This window comes from Bombus pyrosoma, linkage group LG12 (assembly GCF_014825855.1).
Source record: "Bombus pyrosoma isolate SC7728 linkage group LG12, ASM1482585v1, whole genome shotgun sequence".
NCBI classification, from domain to species: Eukaryota; Metazoa; Arthropoda; class Insecta; order Hymenoptera; family Apidae; genus Bombus; species Bombus pyrosoma.
The window spans coordinates 8,720,347-8,743,236 of NC_057781.1; the positions used below are offsets into that span (position 1 = coordinate 8,720,347).

General features: G+C 31.7%; 5 protein-coding genes across 17 annotated transcripts in view; 3 read left to right on the forward strand and 2 right to left on the reverse strand.

Annotated features, from left to right (window-relative positions):
- Window positions 1–1,106: 1,106 nt before the first annotated feature.
- On the reverse strand, window positions 1,107–3,664 carry LOC122573693 (protein aurora borealis). Its single transcript, XM_043740412.1, has 7 exons — window positions 3,467–3,664; window positions 3,028–3,313; window positions 2,620–2,908; window positions 2,471–2,556; window positions 2,190–2,390; window positions 1,876–2,095; window positions 1,107–1,768 (listed from the first exon to the last, which is right to left on the reverse strand). The coding sequence occupies exons 2-7, from the start codon at window positions 3,301–3,303 to the stop codon at window positions 1,266–1,268; spliced, it is 1,575 nt and encodes a 524-aa protein (XP_043596347.1). The 5' UTR covers window positions 3,304–3,313; window positions 3,467–3,664; the 3' UTR covers window positions 1,107–1,265.
- Window positions 3,665–3,865: 201 nt separating this feature from the next.
- Window positions 3,866–8,641, forward strand: LOC122573700 (mediator of RNA polymerase II transcription subunit 25-like). Of its 3 annotated transcripts, none has more exons than XM_043740441.1 (15): window positions 3,867–4,071; window positions 4,681–4,814; window positions 4,903–4,948; window positions 5,038–5,165; window positions 5,248–5,467; window positions 5,542–6,133; window positions 6,218–6,534; window positions 6,663–6,847; window positions 6,911–7,073; window positions 7,155–7,340; window positions 7,414–7,608; window positions 7,784–7,969; window positions 8,065–8,124; window positions 8,214–8,327; window positions 8,424–8,641. In XM_043740441.1, the coding sequence occupies exons 1-15, from the start codon at window positions 4,069–4,071 to the stop codon at window positions 8,562–8,564; spliced, it is 2,670 nt and encodes an 889-aa protein (XP_043596376.1). In that variant the 5' UTR covers window positions 3,867–4,068; the 3' UTR covers window positions 8,565–8,641. The 3 variants fall into 3 exon arrangements, with proteins under 3 accessions (XP_043596378.1, XP_043596376.1, XP_043596377.1); XM_043740442.1 differs by lacking the exon at window positions 3,867–4,071 and adding an exon at window positions 4,083–4,388; XM_043740443.1 differs by lacking the exon at window positions 8,065–8,124 and having other exon boundaries at window positions 3,866–4,071.
- A 948-nt stretch (window positions 8,642–9,589) lies between these two features.
- On the forward strand, window positions 9,590–15,289 carry LOC122573695 (phosphoribosylformylglycinamidine synthase). 2 transcript variants are annotated; one of them, XM_043740413.1, is made up of 19 exons: window positions 9,590–9,974; window positions 10,054–10,195; window positions 10,265–10,415; window positions 10,498–10,888; window positions 10,963–11,075; window positions 11,158–11,418; window positions 11,496–11,569; window positions 11,658–11,814; window positions 11,899–12,245; window positions 12,319–12,555; window positions 12,652–12,777; window positions 12,846–13,073; window positions 13,140–13,338; window positions 13,430–13,695; window positions 13,764–13,980; window positions 14,056–14,235; window positions 14,308–14,469; window positions 14,551–14,832; window positions 15,081–15,289. In XM_043740413.1, exons 1-19 carry the CDS (start codon window positions 9,706–9,708, stop codon window positions 15,254–15,256), a joined length of 3,978 nt encoding a protein of 1,325 aa, XP_043596348.1. In that variant the 5' UTR covers window positions 9,590–9,705; the 3' UTR covers window positions 15,257–15,289. The 2 variants fall into 2 exon arrangements, with proteins under 2 accessions (XP_043596348.1, XP_043596349.1); XM_043740414.1 differs by lacking the exon at window positions 9,590–9,974 and having other exon boundaries at window positions 10,073–10,199.
- Window positions 15,290–15,366: 77 nt separating this feature from the next.
- Window positions 15,367–22,113, reverse strand: LOC122573707 (alpha-N-acetylgalactosaminidase). 5 transcript variants are annotated; one of them, XM_043740462.1, is made up of 9 exons: window positions 20,130–20,245; window positions 19,501–19,804; window positions 17,997–18,158; window positions 16,838–17,012; window positions 16,589–16,763; window positions 16,422–16,516; window positions 15,996–16,355; window positions 15,758–15,922; window positions 15,367–15,675 (listed from the first exon to the last, which is right to left on the reverse strand). In XM_043740462.1, the coding sequence occupies exons 3-9, from the start codon at window positions 18,155–18,157 to the stop codon at window positions 15,487–15,489; spliced, it is 1,320 nt and encodes a 439-aa protein (XP_043596397.1). In that variant the 5' UTR covers window position 18,158; window positions 19,501–19,804; window positions 20,130–20,245; the 3' UTR covers window positions 15,367–15,486. The 5 variants fall into 5 exon arrangements, with proteins under 5 accessions (XP_043596397.1, XP_043596393.1, XP_043596394.1 ...); XM_043740458.1 differs by lacking the exons at window positions 19,501–19,804; window positions 20,130–20,245 and adding an exon at window positions 22,067–22,113; XM_043740459.1 differs by lacking the exon at window positions 19,501–19,804 and having other exon boundaries at window positions 20,130–20,285.
- The window catches only part of LOC122573696, a 46,241-nt gene continuing 43,835 nt past the window's right edge, over window positions 20,485–22,890 (forward strand). For all 6 annotated transcript variants that reach the window (XR_006318800.1, XR_006318798.1, XM_043740418.1 and 3 more), the window contains exon 1: window positions 20,485–21,200. The gene's annotated coding sequence lies outside the window, so the exon portion shown is untranslated. The remainder of the gene's footprint in view (window positions 21,201–22,890) is intronic.

Genomic DNA, 22,890 nt, shown 5'->3' on the forward strand with positions numbered 1-22,890 from the left:
CTAATGGATCCTTTAATACTTCCTCGGGGCAAATAACGATCTCTCTGATTTTGTATACATCCAGTAACAATGGTTTCGATCGCATTTTTTCAACCAGCTCGCCAGGATTCCTTGTGAACAGGTATACTTTACCAACGTTGAAGTTCACAGTATGCATCCCCTGCCCGCGAATTATTTCTTTCGGTCTATCCGGTTTGGTCAAGAGGAAGTTACTTTGAAAGATTCGAAACAATGGCATGTCAATAAATTGTAGATCGACGCCTAATTCATTCGGAGAAATTTTCTGCAATTTCTCGGCGTACAAGGTAACAGAATCGACGAAGACTTCTAGGATGTATAGCTTCTTATCTTTTACAGAAATGCAGGCTTTGAGATTCGCGTTCATGTTAAATTTGGAAAATATTTTATTTTCATGAAAGAAATAGCACGAAAGTTAATTAACGGGATAGTTTCGAATTTATTAAAAATTTTCTACATAAAATCAGCTAAAATGTTTGCTTGTGTGTTAATGTTTCGATTAAAAAATGATGAAAACAATTGAACTGAAAAATTGATAATTCGCCATGTTTTATGTTATATTTCCATGATTAACACAAGCACATTCAATTATTATGTACAATCATTATAAACATAATCGGAGATAATATATTTTACATCAAACTGATATTTGTCATAATCATTTTCATGCAATGCTTTATATTTATCCTTTTCTATCTATTGGTTCCTTGATTTCGAATGGACTGTTGTGTATTTTAATATGGAAAATATATAACATGTGTATAAAACATGTACATATTATATGATATGATATGATTACATTATAACATGTGTATATAACATGTATATAACATGTGTTAAATTTCTACCCACTTTACTCAATTTCTCATACTTGCAATGATAATACATGAAATTAAATATATTGTTATCATTTCATGAATTATTATACTTAAATTCATTTTTGCATCCATGCGTAAAAAAATATGTTGTACATGATACCAGGTAATGAAAAATTAAAAATTATATGAATTATTATATATTACAATCTTTACATTATAAATTTCAACTAAGAAACAAAACATATTGACATAATAAAATAAGATCCTAAATATGAAAAATACAAATGATAATATTGTCTTTGATTGTATAAGAAGAATTGTGTCTTAAATTTTTCCTAAGTATTTGAGCAGGTTATTTTTTCTAATTTTATTATTAAAAATAAAAAATATTCTTGGATTATATATTTTTGCCATATAAAAAATATCTATTTAAAATATATGGGTATCCCTATTTGATCGTGATGGAGTAGAACTAAATATATTTTTCATGTTCTCTCTCCACTCGGGTAGACGAAGTTCATCGTCACTCATTAAAATTCGATCACCCCAGTAAGTCTTTTGCTTAGTCGGAGTAGTGCTATAACTATCAGTAACGTTCGCTGTATTGCTCATACTGCAAGTTTGATAACCAGTGTCTTGTATAGAATTCGAAACGCTCTGCTGACCGGAAATACCTAGCATCGCGTTAGTCTGTTGGATCATACAACTTTCGTTTGTACTTGTCTTGTACAATTTAAACGTGCTAGTAGCATTACTACATTTAACATCAAATTCTGTAGTTTTGTTTTCGCAATTATGCTCAACGTGAATCGAGTTCTTTGCTAGGACTTTTATTTCTGTATAGGTATCATCTTGAGTACTCGTAGATTCGCTTTGTAAATTTAAAAGATCGCCTGCCTTCTTGTCTGCATTTACTTTACTAAGAGATTCATCTAAAAGATATAACATGTAATTATTATAAACAATAACATTAGTTTAGTAGTATTTTAGCAAAGGATAATTAAATATTAAATTTTATTGATGTGGGTGAAATAATTACCTAAAGAATAATTGTTTGATAGATCTTTATGTTGCATATTAGATTGATCTATACTCATGTCCATACTGAAGTTCAATCGAGCAACCGAACGAGATCGAGATTTCTCGCTTTCATACGACATGTTATTTACCGTACTGTGTATGGGAGATATATTAGGATGCGATAAATTTCCTGTGTCTATTTGCGACGCGTTGTAATGACAATTTTCATTTGGCGAGCACTAGAAGGAAAGAATTTGGTAATTTTTGGCTTCAAAACTCACATATGTAATGTATGTAAAATAGACAAAGATAATTAAAAAAGCTGTTATTTACTTTCAACGATGTACCATGAATTAACATTCCACTTTGTGGAGGACTGGAAGATAATACTAAAGACCCATCCATTTTTACTGGTGACGATAAAGAGATTGAAGAACCTTCTTCATTATCTACACAATCATCAAGATGGAAGAATAACTTCCGTCTTAAAGAGTTGTTACTCGAATTTGCATCGTCACTCTCAACATTTTGCTCCTAAAACAAAACAAGAGACGTTTAAAGGCGGAGATTTAATATTTAAGTAGTTTAAATGATGACTTTGGCTTTGCATTTACTTGAATGAATGAATGGTAAGGTTTTAAAATTTCCATAACATGAGCTGGCAATTCAGATGGAAATGTTAATACTGTTTGACTCCATCCTAAAGCAATTAAAATCAAAATTAAACTATGAAAAATATTCCTTGATTAATTATAATAAATACCATCTTTTTTCAATTTGGGAGATTCTGAATTCAAGTCACTTGAACCCTTTATATGAGTATCTACATTAACTATTGTTCTAATCTCTTTCTTCTTTATCTCCCATGGGCTTGGAATTATTTCATTTTCATTAAAAAATTTATCAATAGCTGCTTGAGCTTTTATTTCAGTCTCTGGGTCTACACAATGTATTTGTTGCACAGGAAATTCTTCTATTTTTGCTGGCTGTATTAATGCCAACTCATCCACACTCCATGCGAAGTCTGGTGATTGATGAGATGGACTTGAAACCTAAGAATGTTATTAACAATTACACATAATCATTAGAAAATAATATAAAAAATGATTCTATTGAATCATTTTAGGAAAGAACTAAATCTTTGGTTTTAATAAAAAATGTAGAAAATTACTTTACTGAACACAGTTGGACTAATCACAGATAAATGCAGTCTATTAGTTAAATCAGTCTCAAATGGATTCCTTGCTATAAATTTTGTTAAACCTGAAGGAGGTGTAATGTGATTTGGAAGCACATTAAAGGAATTCGTATTACTTCGATATGTTGTGTGCTTTGAACTTGTATTATACTGCTTTACAGGAGTTTTATAAATCACAGGACTCTTGGTTGACAAATTTTCACATTCGTTTCCATTCTTAATTGGTGTTGTCCACTTTAGGTGCTCCATTCCAATATACCTATAATCATCCATTAAATTCGATTTGTACTTAAATTATTTATCACTATTATGAAATTATTGTTACGAAACATATTTCTTTTTATAATACGTATAATACGGAAACAATATTCTTATTTATAAAAGACATTTAGAAATTATTTGATAAACTTACTTATATTACTCTCGATCTTTTAACGTCTTTTTCAAGCTCGTTCTTCTAATTTCTGACTACAAGAACGTACAAGTGGTACAAATATCTTATAGACTTCTCTTGTCAAAATGTTAGATTTAATTTACGTATTCCGATTTTTACATTATAATAATATTACCATAATTCGTAAATTTGTATACAGTTTGAATTATTTTAAAACAACGAACGTAATCAACAGTCATGGACAATGTAAGTATATACTAGAAGGTAACCGAAGTATAAACGTTGAATACCAAGAATAGTTTGGTAATTTCGATTAAATTACTATGCTCTGTCCATGGACTTAACTGAAGACACGTGATCAAAATCTAGGGGAAATAGGTTACATTCATAAGTCAGATTATTCCCGACATTGTTGTAGGAATTTTGTTAGTCTGCATTATGTTAAATCTCCTTCGTGAAATATGTATATATACAAATTTGAAGATTCTTTATTGTATTTAATTAAAATGTCTTAATTTGTGCTTTATATAAAATTATTTTACGTAAAATCCAAATCCCTAGAATATTTGTCACCAAACTAGTGAAAGAAATTTGGGAATCATCATCTTAAAGAAATTACAATGGTTTGTTCTATTTCATGTTTAAATGTTCAGTACAAATCATTTAATAATAATAATAATAGTAATATTAATGTAATAGTAATATGTTAACATATTTTATTTCGTATTGTATTTGTGATACATGTAATGAAATTAATTAGTACTTGAAATAATTATACGTAATAAACAAACGTAACCTATAGAACTACTGACTTTGTTGATTGTTTGACAAATGATGAGCTACAATATTGAAAAAATCCTGATTTTAATATTAGCAAATATTAGTAATGAATATGAAGTGATATAATCATTGATGTCAATATTTATCTGATAAACTTGTTGTAAGTCTCACACTACATGCTATAATGCTATTAATGTAATTTGCAATTAGTAGAAGTAGAATATTAGATAAAGATTTGTATTAAAAACATCTCAATAGATAAATGCATTATTGTGAAATAAATTTTACTATTTTAAACGTATCAAAGATAAAAATTTTGTTATAGACATGTTATTTATTTCTGATATGATATTTGAAATAGTTATAATTATAATTTATGCATTATTTTTAAGTTAAAAATAGTATATCACTTATTATATTCTTTTTTATATACTTTTTCTGATATTTTAAAGAGTGGAGTAAAAATGGTTGCTGGTCCTACAGAACATGGCATACAAGCCGATGTGATATTTGTGATTGAAGGAACAGCTGTTAATGGAGCTTATCTTAATGATTTGAAAACAAATTATCTTACTCCTACACTTGAGTAAGTTATATTTTCTATATTAGATCATATTGAGTATTTTTTATTTTGTTTATAGATGCTTATTAATTTAAGACATTATATTATATAGGTATTTCAGTCAAGGTGGTATTGAAGATAGAGAATATGTTTCTGAGGTAAAATAATAATATTAACCATTTTTAGAATATTTCTTACTCTTTTAATTTCTTTGTTCTTATATTTAATAATAAAAGTCATTTTTTAGCAAAATAGTACAACGTTATATGGAATAGTAGTATATCATGCTGCTGATTGTTTACCAGCACCATGTACAGAGACTTTTGGACCATATGCAAATCCTCATAAATTACTACTTGTATTAGAAAAACTAGAGTATGTAAAAAATGTATCAGATTTTTAATTAATGAACTTTTAATCTTATTAATGAACATTGCTGATGTTCTTGTTTGAATAGAATGGTTGGAGGGAAAGGGGAATGTTTTGCCAATATTGGAGAAGGACTTGCAACTGGACTTCAGTGTTTTGAAGATCTACAATTAAGACGCGAACCAAATACAGCATCGCAGAAGCATTGTATTTTGATTTGCAATTCTCCTCCATATCAAACAGTCATACAAGAATCATATAAATTTGCCGGACACACTATTGAACAGTTGGCTTCACTCTATCAAGAAGTATATTGCAATTAATTGTGTGAATAAAAGTTGTCATTTAAGCCTATATAAAAAAATCATTTTTTTTCTTTCAGCGAAATATTAATCTTTCCATATTATCACCTAGAAAAATACCTGCCTTATTTAAATTATTTGAAAAAGCGGGAGGAGATTTACAATCGTCACAAACCAAAAATTACGCTAAAGATCCGCGACATTTGGTCCTCTTACGTAATTATAATTTGAAAGAAAGACCTGTCAGTCCAACAATTGGTGGAGCTGTTCATACTACACCAGGTACTGCTGCACAGATTCCATTGAGCCCATTGCAGAGTAATGACAGTCCAAATACAAATCAAGTGCAACAGAATATTGCACAACCAACTCAACCTCAAGGTCCTCCATTTAGAGGTCAAACTCCTCAAAATATCGCTTCAGTTCATCAAGCGGTAGTACCAATAGCTGCTGCAATGAACGCTGGTCGACCTCCTTATAATCCCCCAATATCCGCTCCGCCAACTTATCATCCTAATGTAACAAGAGCAGGTCACCCTAGATGGAGACCTTTCGTGACACCAGGGGCAACAGGTCCAACAAATACGCAAAGTAGTGCTTTAATAGCGCAATTAAATCAACCACCTCCTTCAATTGGGCTCAATGTAACTCCATTTGGACAAAGAATGGATGGTAAAAGTGATAGTACTTTGTAAAGTTTTATTACTTATCCTTATTTCAAAAGTTAATGTGTTAATGTATATTTTATATCTTTAGTGACAAATACCAATGTTATGGCTGCAAATGCACAACAACAACAGCAGCAGCAACAACAGCAGCAGCAGCAGCAATTAACTCAACAACAGCTAAGATTAACAATGCAGTTACAACAGCAACAGCAAAATGTCCAGCAACAAGCTCAAATGCCAATAACAGCTCAACCGACGCACGGACAAGCAGGACCGCAACTCACGGTATCCTGTGTGAGCCAATCTATGCCAACTCAAGTACCACAAACAGTTACAGCTTCGCAGACACAGGCACCTGTATCGTCGGTTACTCAACAACAGCAAGTAACGCACTCTCAGACACAGGTATTTTAAGTTGCTTAAATTATTTATAAGGAGAGACTGTTTTAATGTTGTAAATGTTGTAATGTTCGAATGTTGATTTTGAGACTAAAGGAAAAGATATGAATCATATTAATATAACTGTTTTAAAGGGTAATGTAACAGGTGGTACAGTAGGACCAGGACCACAAATTAGTACACCACGTGAGAGACAAACGATATGGCAAGGTATTATTGAATGGGTTGAAAAAGCTAAAACGACTCCAGACGCACCAAAACAAACTAGGCATCTTCCGTGTCAAGTTTCCGCAAATTCCAAAGATGGAGATCCAGAATTGTAAGTTTTTGTGGATGTTAATAATCATAAAGTGTTATAAATCAGTATATTAATATATTATAGGAAAGCTGATACGTGGCCTCAGAAATTAATTATGCAGCTGATGCCCAAGCAGTTAATAGGAAATATTGGTGGAACATATTTGAAAAATTCCAAGTCCGTCTTGTTTCATCCTACACCTTGCGAAGCGTTAGAATCGTTAACAAAAGTTATGAATTCGGGATTTGTTAGTATATTACACTATATGTTATCAGTACAATAAAATGAAAAAAAATATCTTTAATTACTGATATAAAAAATATTTCAGGCAGGTTGTGTTCATTTCACATTCTTGCAAGCAGCTTGTGACATAAAAGTACTTATCCTCCTCTACACAGCTGAAAGAAGAACCTATTTGGGATTTATTCCAAATGATCAAACAGGCTTCGTAGATCGTCTTCGAAAAGTGATTCAGCAACAAAAAACATCGCATGCTTCTATGAGGCAAGGGCAAGTAAGTAAAAATTTATACTCTAAGGTATATTAAATGTTTCTTGATATATCTACAAATGTAATTAATATATCAGGCTGGAGCTGCTCAAGGAAACGCAATAGCTGGCACAATGCCTACTACAGGTACTTCTCAAGGAGGTATTCTTATGTCACAAACAAATACTATAGCTATGGGAGGAGGCCAAATAACTCAGAACGTAGTTTCTACAAATGCTCCACAACAAACATTAACTTCATCTGCTGGTCCTCAGAATCAAATAAACATGCAGGTAAGGTTTACCACATGTATAAAATGAAGTAAAATGGATTTAAAACATATATAATTAGCTTCATACATAGATAATATATTTAAAGAATTATGAGTTAGAAACAAATACTATCTACATAGATATACACAGATATCCAAATGAAAGTAAAGCATTCGTTTTGTTGATACGCTGATAGAGTGGTGGTATTACTGGTCCCCAAGTGGCTCCAGCTTCTGGTACGATGATAGGACAACAAAGACCACCATTTGATGACATAGAAATAGCTAGGCAACAAAATTTATTAAAAATTCAACAACTACGGCAAACGTTAGAAGCTGCGCAGCAACAGGAGGCGCAATATAAGTCGCAACTGGAAGTAAATGTAAGCCAATAAATATAACAACAAAATACGGAAAAAAACAAAACACATACTAAAATAAATTTCACAGAATTCATATAATATAATTAACTTTATAGATTCAACAGAATCTAGAAGTAGCACAGCAACAGGAAATGCAATATAAACAACAGTTGGAGGTGAACTGTTTTTTAGAAGTTATCATACATTCTGTTGTATAGCTTTGCGCAAATGGGGAAACGAAATAAACGAATAAAATTTGTTACAGGCTCAACAAGCCCAAAGAGCACTAAATCCTGCCGCTATGACGAATCAGCAAGCAAATGCTCCAAGGTTGATGAGGCCTGTCCCGAATATAGGTCTTAGACATTTATTGCAACAAGTATGGATTATCATGTTCATTATCATAGTTATGAATTGGTAATTGTATATCAGGGTTAAATTATATCTGCAATTGAAAATAATTTGGATTTTGTAGCCACAACCGCCATATAGACAGGTACTTGGATTACAGCAACAAATGGTTCCTAGAGGTCAAATGGCGACAAGAGCTATGGCTCCTGGTAATCCACAAAATCAGCAATTCGAGGATGTCTCTAATTATGATTTCCTTGGATAGATAATTTAAATAAATATTTTTTTTATGAAAATTCTATTGTAAATATTCGATTAGAATAAATTACACGTCGGAAAATACAAGAGCACTTTAATGGTTTTTACTTTCATTATAAATTGTATAATATTTATGTATCTCTAAATATATACACTCATATAACAAAATAATTTATAAAATACGTATGTTCATCTTTATACGAAAAAGAGAAGTTACTACATATATCAGGATCGATAAATTAAATTAAAATATTGAGATGTTCTTTTATTACTTTTAAATCTTTATCTATATCAAAATTTTTATATAAAAAATGTAGGTATATTATTGACAGACAAAAAAGCACGTGGTAAGAAACAGCAAGGTTATGCATCGTTTCATTAATTTCATAACACGTGGAAACCTGTTGCTTGAGAGATCAGAAAATAAAATACATTCTATTTGTATATATTGTATATATGTTGTACATGAAATATCGTTAATAGCAAGTAACTTTACTTTCAACTATTATTTCGACGATATTTAATACTACATAATTTAACTTAAAATCCTATTGTGCAATTCGATTATTTTATTTGTGTTTAAAATATTTTTGACAATAATATTCTTCCATAGAACTTTATACCCTTGCTTCCTTGTGTTACATGTTTATGAAAATGTATTTTTCTATTTGTTTGTAGCTAGTACGATAACGTCTGTTTTGTAAAACATGACGTAAATATAATCCAAGTATTATTATTAGTTTCGTTTAAAGATTTTAAATGGTATCAATATCTATATTTCATAATCGAAAATATTCAAAAGTATTTAATTTTAAATTATTTTTAATAATAAAAAATACAGTTGAAATATATAATTTCAGTAGAAACAGAGAATACTATATTGAGTAACATGCTCTTTTGACCTCAACTCATACTTTTGATATTATTGTTATGATACAAGCATACTATTTTGCAATTATTACACTGATAAATTAAGATAATTCACTGACTCACTTGCCAGTTCACTCTAGGGGGTCTTAATAATCTTAAATAATTACCAGTTTAATATATCATATTATATTGTCACGTTTATTACTCTTGTCATTTTGTATTGTGTCTTTTAATTCTTTTATGTACTTTATCATTCTGTAATTCTCAGTTTTTAGATCATGGATATTATAAGGTTCTACAAAGTACCTGGTTTAAAGTCAGGTCAATTTAAAAGCAAATTTAACAGTCTTGTTCAAATAACAAATCTGATTAGTGGCTTGGAAACTGAATTGTGTTACTATATTGAAATTAAAGAACCTCTCAGTGCAGAAGAATTGGCAATCTTAAAATGGATTTTAACTCCTCCTTTGGAATCACAAAGTTTGAAGAATTCCAGTGCATTTGATAAAAAATTAAACAACTGCTTTGTTATTGAAATTGGACCAAGGTAAGATAAGTGATAAAAAAACTAATTATTTAACAATAACATTTAAAATTGAAATTAAATAATTTTTATGTTGTTACAGATTGAATTTTTCTACAGCATTTTGTAGCAATGCTGTATCAATTTGTAGATCTGTGCATTTAGACAAAGTAACAAGAATTGAAGCAGTAACTAGATACTGTATTAAACACAATGGAGTAATTGATAAAGAAATTGAAGATGCTGTGTGTAAATAGAATAGTGTTTAGTGAATATAAGAAATATACATCTCTTACATTTGTTTCTTTGTTTAGATAACAGATGTACTGCATGACAAGATGACTGAATGTAGATATATGAAACCAATAGAAACTTTTGATCATGGATTTAGACCAGAAAATTGGTTTGAAGTTAATGTCTTGGAAGAAGGAAGAATAGCATTAGAAAAAGTAAATTCGAAGCTAGGTATGTATTCAAAATGAAATATAATAAAAGATAATAGATAACTTAAATATCATTTTCAATATTATTTGAACATTTTATTTAGGTTTGGCATTTGACAATTGGGACTTAGATTTTTACACAGATCTATTTCTTAATAAATTAAAGCGCAATCCAACTAGTGTAGAGTGCTTTGATTTAGCACAATCTAATAGTGAACACAGTCGTCACTGGTTTTTCAAAGGTCGAATGATTGTTGATGGTGAAAAGATGAAACAATCTTTAATCGATATGATTATGGAGACACAAAAATATTCCAATCCAAACAATACAATTAAATTTAGTGATAATAGTAGTGCAATTAAGGGCTTTCAAACAAAAGTTTTACGGCCAATGAGGACTTACACATGTAGTCCTTTCTGTTTGGAAAATGTAGATCAAGATTTGATATTCACTGCAGAGACTCATAATTTCCCAACCGGGGTTGCTCCATTTAGGTATGTAATTTAGAAATTTCATATAATGTACTTCACTCTATAATATGTTTCATAAATATTATTTCAATTTACAGTGGAGCTACAACTGGAACTGGAGGAAGATTGAGAGATATTCAAGGAATTGGTAGGGGAGGATATTACATTGCTGGAACGGCCGGTTATTCCGTTGGTAATTTGCATATTCCAGGTTTGTACTTTATATAGCTTATTTACTTTTATAAAAATAGGAAAACGTCCTATCTTCATTAAATTATCAATCTCTTTCTTAGGCTACAATTTACCATGGGAGGAAAAGAATCTACAATATCCCAACAATATGGCTTCTCCATTGGAGATTATAATTGAAGCCAGCAATGGAGCATCCGATTATGGCAATAAATTTGGAGAACCAGTCATATCTGGTTTTGCTCGTTCATTCGGTATGACGGATGAAGTTGGTGTGCGACGTGAATGGATTAAACCCATAATGTTTAGTGGAGGATTGGGTACAATGGATGCCAATATGTCTCAAAAAATTTTGCCACAGAAAGGTGAATAGAAAATAAAATTTAAATGGTTTCTTTGTACAATGACATTAAAAGAAAAATTAAAAATTTTTGTATATCAGGTATGGAAGTCATTAAAATTGGTGGTCCTGTTTATAGAATAGGCGTAGGAGGTGGTTCAGCTAGTTCTATTGAGGTAATTTTATATTCTAAAGAATAATGTAACTGATTAATATAAATTCTTAATGATCCATTAAAAATTACGACATCTATTATTTTGTTAGGTGCAAGGTGATAATAAATCAGAATTGGATTTCGGAGCCGTACAAAGAGGCGATCCTGAGATGGAACAAAAATTGAATAGAGTTGTTCGTGCGTGCACTGAGATGGGACAGAAAAACCCAATACTTAGTATACATGATCAAGGAGCTGGAGGCAATGGTAAATAAACATGCTTAGAAGATCAGGATATAATTAGATCGTATATTATAATGTTGAATCATTAATTGTTTGAAATTACATTAGGCAACGTTCTAAAAGAATTAGTAGAACCGATGGGTGCAGTAATCTTCACAAAGAAATTTGACTTAGGCGATCCAAGCATTAGTACATTGGAATTATGGGGTGCCGAATATCAAGAAAACGACGCAATTCTTTGCAAATCAGAAAGCAGTAATTTACTTAACGAAATAGCAGCGCGAGAAAAATGTCCCATTAACTTTGTAGGGGTTGTCACAGGAAATGGGAAAATCATTCTTTCAGAAGAGGATAATTGTGATTCATTGAAATATCTAAATGAGAATTACGAACATAAATCGAGGCACCCAGTCGAGTTAGATTTAGAATTAGTACTTGGAAAAATGCCTCAGAAGGTGAACCTGGAAATATAATAAAATAAATTAAATGTAATAATGTTTAAGTAATAACCTTTTTGTACTTTTATAGTCTTTTAATCTGCAAAGACAAGTAACTCAGTTACCTGCTATCAAGTTGCCCGTAAATCTAATTGTACAAGATATCTTAGAAAGAGTCCTACGATTGCCTTCAGTAGCAAGCAAACGATATTTAACTAACAAAGTTGATCGCTGTGTTACTGGACTAATTGCACAACAGCAATGTGTTGGTCCTCTGCATACTCCCCTTGCCAATGTTGCTGTGACAGCAATATCTCATTTCTCTACAGTAAAAAATATAAAAAATAAACAAATAAGAAAAATAAAATCAATCAAAGTTAACCAAAAATGCAGCAAACGCAATACTATATGTTTTATCCTACAGGTTGGTATAGCAACTTCTATCGGAGAACAACCGATAAAAGGCCTCGTAAATCCAGCAGCTGGAGCCCGTATGACCGTAGCAGAAGCGTTGAGTAATTTAGTTTTTGCACAGATTTCAAATATACAGGTAATTTATGAGTATGTATTAATTTAATAAATTTTTATTCTTAGTGTAACTTATTTTTATATATTTAGGACGTTAAATGCAGCGGAAATTGGATGTGGGCTGCTAAATTACCTGGAGAAGGTGCAGCTTTATATGATGCATGTTCTGCTATGTGTTCAATTATGAATGAATTAGGAATCGCAATTGATGGAGGAAAGGATTCTCTTAGCATGGCTGCACGAATTGGGGAGGATGTTGTCAAAGCGCCTGGTACACTTGTGATTTCTTGCTATGCTCCTTGTCCTGATATACGAAAAGTAAGTTGAAATTACTTTGACTTTTATATTTATTTAATGTTATTTTCTATTATATTTTTATTATAGGTAGTAACACCCGATTTAAAAGCTCCTGCGGCTGGAAAAAATGGTTACATATTATTTTTAGATTTATCAAATGGAAAAAGTCGAATTGGTGGCACAGCTTTGGCTCAGGTTTATAAATCCCTCGGAAACGAAGTTCCAGACGTACAACGCGTTGACATGTTAAAGAATGCTTTCAAAGCTATTCAACAATTAATTGCAGGTGACTTAATAACTAAAGTAATTTATGAAATTTATTCTTCTATTTCAATGGAGGAAATTACTAGTATTTGAAATACTTTTCACTACAACAGAGGGAAAAGTACTAGCAGGTCATGATATTAGCGATGGTGGACTTATTACATGCCTGCTTGAAATGTGCTTTGCTGGTATATCTGGAATGAACGTGAATATTTCTCATAAATCAGGATCTCCTATTGAAATTTTATTTACCGAAGAAGTAGGATGGATATTAGAAATTGATTCAATAAATTACAATTATGTTTTGGAAGTATTTAACCAGTTTGATGTTCCTGTATATTTAATTGGACGATCGGAAGGATTTGGATTGTCATCGAAAGCATGTATTTTATACATTTCGTAAATTCACAAAATTATGTTTATGTAATAGATATTTTATATCCTTAGATAAAAGTTCAAGTACAAGAGAAGATTTTTCTGGATTCAACTGTATTACCGCTAATGAGTCTATGGGAAGAGACGAGTTATCAATTAGAACGTCGACAAACGAATGTTGAATGTGCACTTCAAGAATTCAGTGGATTACAAGATAGAACTGCACCATGCTATAAATTAACGTTTAATCCTGACATTAGATCTACGGCAATTTACAAACATTTACTCTGTTAGTAAAGATTTAATTCTATGCAAAATCTAAAAATTGCTGGATCGTATTTAAATTTATTTTTCATTTCTACAGTAAACATTCCAGTTGCTATAATAAGAGAGGAAGGCATAAATGGTGATAGAGAAATGGCAGCATCATTGATAGATGCGGGTTTTGAAGTTTGGGATGTTACAATGCAAGACTTGTTAAAAAATAAAGTCACATTCGATAGATTCAGAGGAATTGTATTCCCTGGTGGTTTCAGCTATGCAGGTGAATTATTAATAGATTAATTTTTGTTTTACGAAATGGAAACGAATAAAAATTAATTTAAATTTATTTCAGATGTTTTGGGTTCTGCTAAAGGATGGGCTGCGAGTCTTTTATTCCATCCATCTCTTCAAAAACAATTAAAATCATTTATTTCTCGAAAAGATACGTTTAGTTTAGGAGTTTGCAATGGATGCCAATTAATGTCTTTATTAGGATTGATAGGAAATGAAGACGGTACTATTGCATTATTAAAAGAACATGTTTATAAAATTATTAAATACAATTAACGTTTTTAATTGTATTTTTGTGTTGTAGATGATACTAAACAACCAGATATTTTTCTAAGTCATAATGTATCGGAAAGATTCGAATGTCGGTGGAGTACCGTTAGAATTGATAAATCGCCATCGATTATGTTAAATGGAATGGAAAATAGTGTCTTAGGTGTATGGGTCGCTCATGGTGAAGGAAGGTTTACGTTTAGAAATAATGAGGTTTTACAGAAACTAAAGGAAAGTCATTGCTTGGCTATTAAATATACTGATGATTATGGTAATCCAACTGAACGATATCCACTTAATCCTAATGGAAGTACAGGTATTATTTGATTAAATACTTCTTTTAGATTATATAATATTAAAAATAGGGGTTAGCTACATAACATGATTCGTCTTTAAAATCTTTCATGGAGTTTGTCTTTTTATAAATCTACAAAGATACTTTAATTTTGCCTTATATACAACTATTCATTTGCAAATAATACAAAAAGAATAATAATAACGAAATTTTGTCTAGTTATATACAATTAATCCTGTGATCTATATAATATTTATGATTAATTACAGAGGGCATTGCTGGTATCTGCTCTGCGAATGGACGACACTTAGCAATGATGCCACATCCTGAACGGTGTTCACAAATATGGCAATGGCCTTGGAAACCCTCTAATTGGGAGTATACTGTTTCGCCATGGCAACGCATTTTCGACAATGCATACGCGTGGTGTGTAACAAAAGATTGAGACAATAAATTTTTTTATAATATCTTGCATTAATGCAGTCAGTGTGTAAATAATGTAATCATATATTTTCTAAATAATCTATATCACGTTGTTTAACAAATCATAGAGTATTACAGATTACAAAATTCTTTATTTCCTACTTTCTTAACAAAGTATGGTAACGTTCTTTTATCAAATATTACAAAAAGAGAAGTAAATTACAGATTAAATTCGTTAACACTTAGTTCGTATTATTTAAATGAGTTCTGTCTAACTTTGAACAATTGATTTGACGGCGTAAATTGCGAAAATTGATTTGTGGAGAAAATATCCTCTAAATGTAAATCGCACCGTAATATCACAACTCCGGAAGGATTAACTTTGACTTTTATTTTTGTTTGCGGCGTTAAAATGCCATAATTCACATCTTCATATAGATCCTACAAATATGAATGAAGTTACCTTTAACATTTTATTACAAACGGTCAAGCGAAAATTTGTATTAAGTTTTTAATTACATACCTCTACATTGTATCCTCCAGGATATTGTAATCCGAGTTCTTTTAATGTAACGGACACATCAGACGGCGTACCATCCGTTCTTCTGTTTACGAACGCTATGGCGTAAGAGTAGTAATTCTGATAAACGGGAGTTATAGGTCTTGCCCAAATTTCAATACCTTTGTGCTGAAATTATAATAAAGTTCACATACATTCGAGTTTGGTGTTAATTATTCACATAAGAAATAAATTTACTAACTTTATAAATTCGTCGACCCTGTATACCTAACGGGTCTTGATCTACAGCAATGATTTTCCTATTTTGTAAAATAGCTTTGTACTCGGGCCTAATTGTTCGTAGATCAACGGACATTAATAGAGGCGCCGCTAATATTGCCCATAACGCCATTTGCGTTTTGCTCTGCTCATAACTTAGTCCAAAATTTCCAATAATTAACATATCAGGATCATTCCAATGGCCAGGACCAGCATTTGGTACAATTGCATCTTGATTATTTCCATAATAATCTATTATGGTCTCTAAACTATTCCACGAATCTTGTATATCATCAAAATTTCTCCATAAATTACAATGTTCTGTTATAGCAGTGAAATTTGGCTAAAATTTTGTGCAACTTAGAATTTTATAGCTTTCAGTCTACAATGATATTATATCAGTACTAACCTGCATGCCAGCATAAATTTGATAAACTGGCCAACTGCAGGAATATACCATTGGTCGACCAGTTTGGTTTAAATAGAATCCAAATTCAGGATATCCTATAATTTTTCATGAATTATAAAGTTAGATCTCTTTCAATAAACATGTAATTATTGATGTTTTAATTATACCTCTATCCATCTCTGAAGGATGTGAATAACATCCATCTAATTTTACATAATCAACATCCCATGATGCAAAAGTAAGAGCATCAGTTTCTAAGTACCCCAGTATTCCAGGATATCCAGCACACGTGTAGTTACCAAAATCCTCATAAATGCCAAACTTAAGACCTTTTGAATGAATCTATATAACAGAAATACATAACAATAAGTTTGTAATTCTTGTGGCAAAAAGTTGAATGGTATATTAAAACTTACATAATTTGCAAGATTTTTCATACCATACGGGAATCTTTGCCTATCTGGCACTAGCTGACCATTAACACTTCTATCTTTCTCCAGCCAGCAATCATCAACATTGATATATTCATATCCAACTTCTGCATAGCCTTCTGCTACAACAATGTCTGCCATTGTACGAAAGAGCCGATCACTATAAAGTATAAAAATATATTCCTCATAATTTTAAACAGATTCATTTCTGTTAAATTGTAATTTGCAATTCATTATATCTTAAAATATGCTTCACTTGTAATATATTAATCTTTTGTTACTAATAAAACTCCTTGGACTAGAATACAGATTTATATAATGGCTATAACATAGCTCTAAGTTAAGTTATTAAGAATCATTCTTAAGGTCAGATATTGATGAATCATATTTAATATCATGCAATTTATTCTAATTGGTATCTTGTGAATTGAGTAACTATAATTTCATGATTTCAGTATTTCCATCTTTGAACATTTTCAATATGATATTTATCTTTTTTTAAATATTCTATTATTATTGACGTTGAATAGTTTAATAGTGAATATAATAAGAAACAAATTACTATAGATTTAAGAAAAAATATACAACTTTGAAAGTGTATTTGATATTATAAATAAACACATTACACGACAAAACAATTTAAATGTATATTAAATTAAAAGTTCTTCATAAGGTATGTCTATAAATACAAAAAAGCTAAAAATTCCAATAAAATTTTTTTGACATATGTTTTTTGCGACCAAAAGCATTTCAAAATGCAAAAGTATTATTACATTATATTTACATAAATAATGAATAATATTTCATATTAAAAACAACATTAAAACAAAAAGAAAAGTTTCAAAGTTTGTATATTTGCAATCCAAAAAGAATTCGTAAGATACTTATAAATCATATTTCATATTTTTTCTTGCTACCATTAACAATTAGAATTTGTAATATTAATCTGTAGACATAAAGGTATATAACAAAGATGCTAATGAAGTTTCACTTTATCTTTAAGAATCACATTATAATGTTAAATATCATTCAGATAGAGAGTAGATAATGCTCCAATGTATAACATACTCAGAAATATCAACTGAAACAGTCTTGCGAAATTCAATTAAAAAAAATGTGTAGAAAGAAACAAAAAAGAGCATACCTGATACAATTATCTGGATCATTTTTGCAGTCTGTGTTACACCTGAATCGTTCCCAGGCAAGCCAGCCCATGGGTGGTGTTTTTACCAGACCATTTTCAAGGGCCAATGTCAAATCTGCCACTGACACAATCAAACACCATATCCATATAATCTGCGACATTCTGCAAAAACGAACACGTTTCTTTCTAACTATTTAAAAAGAAAAACTTTCCACCAATTTTTATAAAACACCAAACACTAAATTATCACTGATTTTATGACTCCGGTAGCATAATGCTTGGAAAATCTCGAATAATTTAACAAAAAGAAGAAACACCGTCGGAGTCTAAGTAGCAAAAAGATCTGATCATTAGGAGCAAAGCAGCATCGCCATCCACATCCTGCACGGCTGTTTGCAGACTGATCTGATATAAGACCTCCAAGCCAAGAGTACTTTCACCCAATGCCCCATTTCATTTTTACACACAATCACCGCGTGCTTCAGTAGTGTGAACATTGATTTCCTTTCGTACACATAACGAGGCGGCTTCGTATACTAACGCATTAAATCGCCGTTGTAACTATTACAGTACAATTACGCCTAGCAAAGACAATCGTAGATATTTTATGTCGCGAATCTCCTTCATCTTTGATTACCTCGAGCGATCGTTGTACTTTGCAAGTGCTATATGTAAGTTTCATGAGGATGAATTACATGATGCTGTTACGATTTTACAGTGGGGACACTACGATTCGGCACTTGGCAACTTTATAGTTTTAACACGTTTCATGCCGCCATGAACGGCTGTCAGACGTCAATATTTCTAGCGCATGTAAAACAATTGACGGAACGTATCTTCGGTGGTACACGTGGATTAATTTGAATAGTACGACATTCAACATATTTAATAACAGAATTGTGTGAATGCGTGTACTGCATCCTTAAAAATATGTATGATGAAGTTATCAAATTGTATTGCATAGTATTATCGTTGCAATAAGATTGCGTCGCTTGTTTGTACCAGGCTTTAATCTTTCGGTGCACATATTCTATAAATTCTTTTCAACTGAAAAATATTTGATTTTCAATTACAAATTATTGTTTTATTGAATTGAAGGATGTATTTTTCGAGATATTTTAATGGGAAAAATCTATTTTGTGGAAACATGATAAGAAGTAAAGAGAAAAATAGTTGTTATGTAATAATCTGGTGATTAAACGGATGAATGGTTATTAACTTCGAGCCTCGAAGTTCGAGGAAGCTGACAAACGTTCATTCGAGAATTACAGCGGTTTACGAGACTAGGAATGTTTGTATACGAGTTGCATACGCGAATATAAACTTGACATTTCAGTGACTGAGAGGGATAACGAGTAACGAGACATGTTGGATTCCAATATAAAGCGGACGCTTGGAACGCGCAACTTTAAGATTCGAGTATTATTAGTTTCGAGAATATGTGAAAAAGTTACAAAAATGAAACATAAAGAGATGTAAAGATTATATAAAAAAAATTGTTTACCTTGTATGTATCTACAAAGAAATGTCATGTAATTTTTTATCTATTATTTATTTTTTAATCATGGTGCAAGATAGTCTTTTATGAAAAGCAAAAATGTGTTTAAAAAGTGATAGAGGCGTTATTTGGAGCCTAATTCTTGGTCTCCGTCGGTTTTACGGCAACTGGCAACGTAACTTTCCATACTTTCATTTTGATTATCTAATCGAATGGAAAAATCAATAGTAGTAAGATGAATTCAGATATCCTTTTATCGACTGATGATATTGTAGTGATATCGATTTAAAAATATTTTCTAATTAAAATTCTGTAAACAAGAATATGAAGTAAAATAATGATCCTAAAAACTTTAATATTGTGAATGAAAAGAAAATTGCAAATAAAAAAATTATATGACAATATGGATGCTTTTACAATCGTAATAAATCGATAACAGGATTGATTTTTAATACATATTCAAATGATAATCAGTTTATAAATCTTTTTAAGAGGTTTTGATGATATATTAAATTTCTTCTTATTAAGTAAATAGTTGGATTGTTATTACATAACCATCATTGTATGTGATCTAAATAAACTCGATTTAATAAACTCAATCAATAAAATCTTTGGCGTTTATTATTGATACTTACTATATCATTTATATTATGTGTATCTTTGAAATCTATAGAATTATTGAATGACGATTTCAAAAGAAACTTTTAATATTCGCCTTGATATCTTTCAAGGAATACATTTACTCGATATAGCACAATGATTTTGACACAACACGCATGTTTTAGACACCGTGTATCGTTTATATACCTGGGAATTTGTATAGATAAGACAAATGCACACAAACAACTGTTTCGCTATCGCATGATTTTTCGTATTCTGTAGATAACAAATTTTTCTATCGTGCTGCTATTTATTTTTTACGAAACGATAACGATAAAAATAATATTTGAGTTCGTTTTGTTTCATTCATATAACAAATAAATTATATCTATTTTTAAACTTTTCTAAATATATATCGAGAGGTTGATAAATCATTGCAAACACAATACGCGGTAGTTTATCAAAGTGAGAAAGATAATACCATAGATGCTAAAAAAATAAAACCTCGCATACTACATTCTTTTGCGTATTATACACATTCCGTATATTTTTGCTTTATTAAGTTCCCTATAAATGTGTAAAAATCCGTAGTCTAATAACAATATTTTTCAAATTATTGGATGATTACGCGAGCGAGATTCGAATGTGGCGCCGCGGCGCGTCACACCCCCAAATTATTTATTGTCTATCTCACTCGCGCTATGCCTTTCTTTGTTTAACCTCTTCCTTGTTCCCGTTCGGTCGTTCCCAACCCCCAACAATCCCGCAGCCACCGTCTAACGCGGGGCTGCTGGAGGGACAGTCGGTTTTACCTTGTAAACGAAAACGTGCTCGCCGCACTCCGGTCGCGCAAATTTTTCTCGTGTCGCGTGTCGAACGTCAATCGAACCGCATATCAAACGGTTCATCGGTTTAGTCCTGCCGATGCGACATGTCATGTGAGTAACTCGTCGCGCGTTTCTGACGTGTTATGGCGTGGAAGTGGTGGCGAACCATTGCAGTGGCATCGTTTTCGTCCGACGACACCGGGATATATTACCGCATTGACGATCAACTGTGTTGAACCTCCATGGGAACATGAAGATACCACCCCTGTCATGACCCAGGTACGCGAACATCTTGTGATTTTTCATCCTTCGTCCCTGTATGCCGTTGCTTGCCAGATTTCGTAACAAGGGTTGCGTTTTATTTCGTTAGGTGCTTTTCTTTTTCGCGATTCGATGCTACATTGCAAATATAACAGGTATACAAGCTTCATTAAACGATTAATAGAATGTTTCGATATCTAAGATCGACGTTGATTAGTTTGCTTTTCGATGGATGTCACAGTGACGTTTCAAATGTCATGTTGACAGATTTAGCGAAAAAATGTGTTCTAAAAAGGTATTTAGTTAATCTCTAGATTATAAAAATTCATGGTATTTTAGGTTAGCTAATTTAAAGAAACTTTTTATGGTTAGTAATTATATGTAGATCGTGTGGTAGGATGCATCTGCAATCTGTTGGTGCATCACATAACGTACAGGGGCATCTAGGAAGTGTTTCACGAGATCAGTGATTCAGGGATGGTGTGTTTCTGTCTATAATTTTCGTTGAATTCGAGCAATAGTCGGAGCTCGATGTTGTAAGTTATCGTAAAGGGGCTGGGCGTTCTTTTGAATGGTAGATTTCGGTGCCATTGACGCGCAAGGAACTCGGACAAATCGCATGAATGGGTAATGGCGGCACCCCAGGACAATAATTTTAGGTAGTGACATAAGTACGTATAGCGCTGCGATCGTTCCATTGATCTGTGTTACATCGAAGTCCACATTTCCTGAGTCTAGTAAAACGTTTTGCAAATTTCCATTTCGCTTTACAATCTATGTATGGTTCGACTTTATGCTCGATTAAAATAATGCAAACCTTTTTACGATTTTATAAAGTTATATCGGTAGTTATATTAATATCGAAGTAAGAATAAAATAGTTACCGTTTCAGGTTATATTTGTGCTTTTCGATCATCCAAAAATTTCTTAAGTTTGGAAGAATTATGAAAAAGTTGTTAATACACATGAATTTCCCTTTCTTTGTTGAAGTTTTTCTTGAATCTTTCCCTTTGTTGAAACGAGAGCGAGATTGGGACATGAAAATTCGTAGCCAGTTTAACGATTACTATCGGTCAATTTGTCAACTGCGTAAAAGTTGGTCGCATTTGCTTGCAGTCATGAGCGTCCACCTTGAATTACTTTTTATTACAGTGCTGCGTGTGTGTGATGTATGTAGCACACGTATGACGTATGACTTTAACGTGATACGTAATTCCTGTGTACTACGCGAACCATGTAAATTATTCAGAAGTAAAAGTAGCTTAAATATGGACGTATCGTTCATACTGGCAGAGTAATAGCGACCGTTCAATATGAATCGAACGATATTCTTTTATGCAGGAATTCAACAATTATATAAAATTCTTCTTCGTATCCTTATACTAACAATCTGTTTAACTTGCGGAATATGCATTAAGAGGTTCGCCCTGGGTATTCTTGCAAAAGAATCTGCTATTTATTTTTTTCTATCATGATCCGGTTCTGTTCTACACTTTTCCCATGGATGATTTTGCTATGTTCGTATGTATGATACGTATTAAAATTCGAACTGTGGCGTATATGTATAATCGAATAGGAAAATACTTGATAGCTGGACAAAAAAGTGGCGTTATGCGCGATGACGTTCTTCGTTCGTAGCCGATTTCGGCTCACTATTTACCATATTTTATCTAGGGCGGCGCGGGTAAATCGATACGCGCTACTTTCA

What these genes read in the sequence shown, in the direction of transcription:
- LOC122573693 (XM_043740412.1), bottom strand. Translation starts at nt 3,303, where the DNA reads ATGGAGCACCTAAAGTGGACAACACCAATTAAGAATGGAAACGAATGT. An exon ending in TTCATGGTACATCGTTGAAA is followed by an intron (nt 2,096 to 2,189) that starts GTAAATAACAGC and finishes CTTTCCTTCTAG; the next exon opens with TGCTCGCCAAATGAAAATTG. An exon ending in ATCAAACAATTATTCTTTAG is followed by an intron (nt 1,769 to 1,875) that starts GTAATTATTTCA and finishes TATATCTTTTAG; the next exon opens with ATGAATCTCTTAGTAAAGTA.
- LOC122573700 (XM_043740441.1), top strand. An exon ending in CTTGTATTAGAAAAACTAGA is followed by an intron (nt 5,166 to 5,247) that starts GTATGTAAAAAA and finishes TTGTTTGAATAG; the next exon opens with AATGGTTGGAGGGAAAGGGG. An exon ending in ATTTGGACAAAGAATGGATG is followed by an intron (nt 6,134 to 6,217) that starts GTAAAAGTGATA and finishes TTATATCTTTAG; the next exon opens with TGACAAATACCAATGTTATG.
- LOC122573695 (XM_043740413.1), top strand. Translation starts at nt 9,706, where the DNA reads ATGGATATTATAAGGTTCTACAAAGTACCTGGTTTAAAGTCAGGTCAA. An exon ending in AAAAATTTTGCCACAGAAAG is followed by an intron (nt 11,419 to 11,495) that starts GTGAATAGAAAA and finishes TTTGTATATCAG; the next exon opens with GTATGGAAGTCATTAAAATT. An exon ending in TGGTGGTTTCAGCTATGCAG is followed by an intron (nt 14,236 to 14,307) that starts GTGAATTATTAA and finishes AATTTATTTCAG; the next exon opens with ATGTTTTGGGTTCTGCTAAA.
- LOC122573707 (XM_043740458.1), bottom strand. Translation starts at nt 22,098, where the DNA reads ATGATCGAAAAGCACAAATATAACCTGAAACG. An exon ending in TGAAAAATCTTGCAAATTAT is followed by an intron (nt 16,764 to 16,837) that starts GTAAGTTTTAAT and finishes TCTGTTATATAG; the next exon opens with ATTCATTCAAAAGGTCTTAA. An exon ending in AGGGTCGACGAATTTATAAA is followed by an intron (nt 15,923 to 15,995) that starts GTTAGTAAATTT and finishes TTATAATTTCAG; the next exon opens with CACAAAGGTATTGAAATTTG.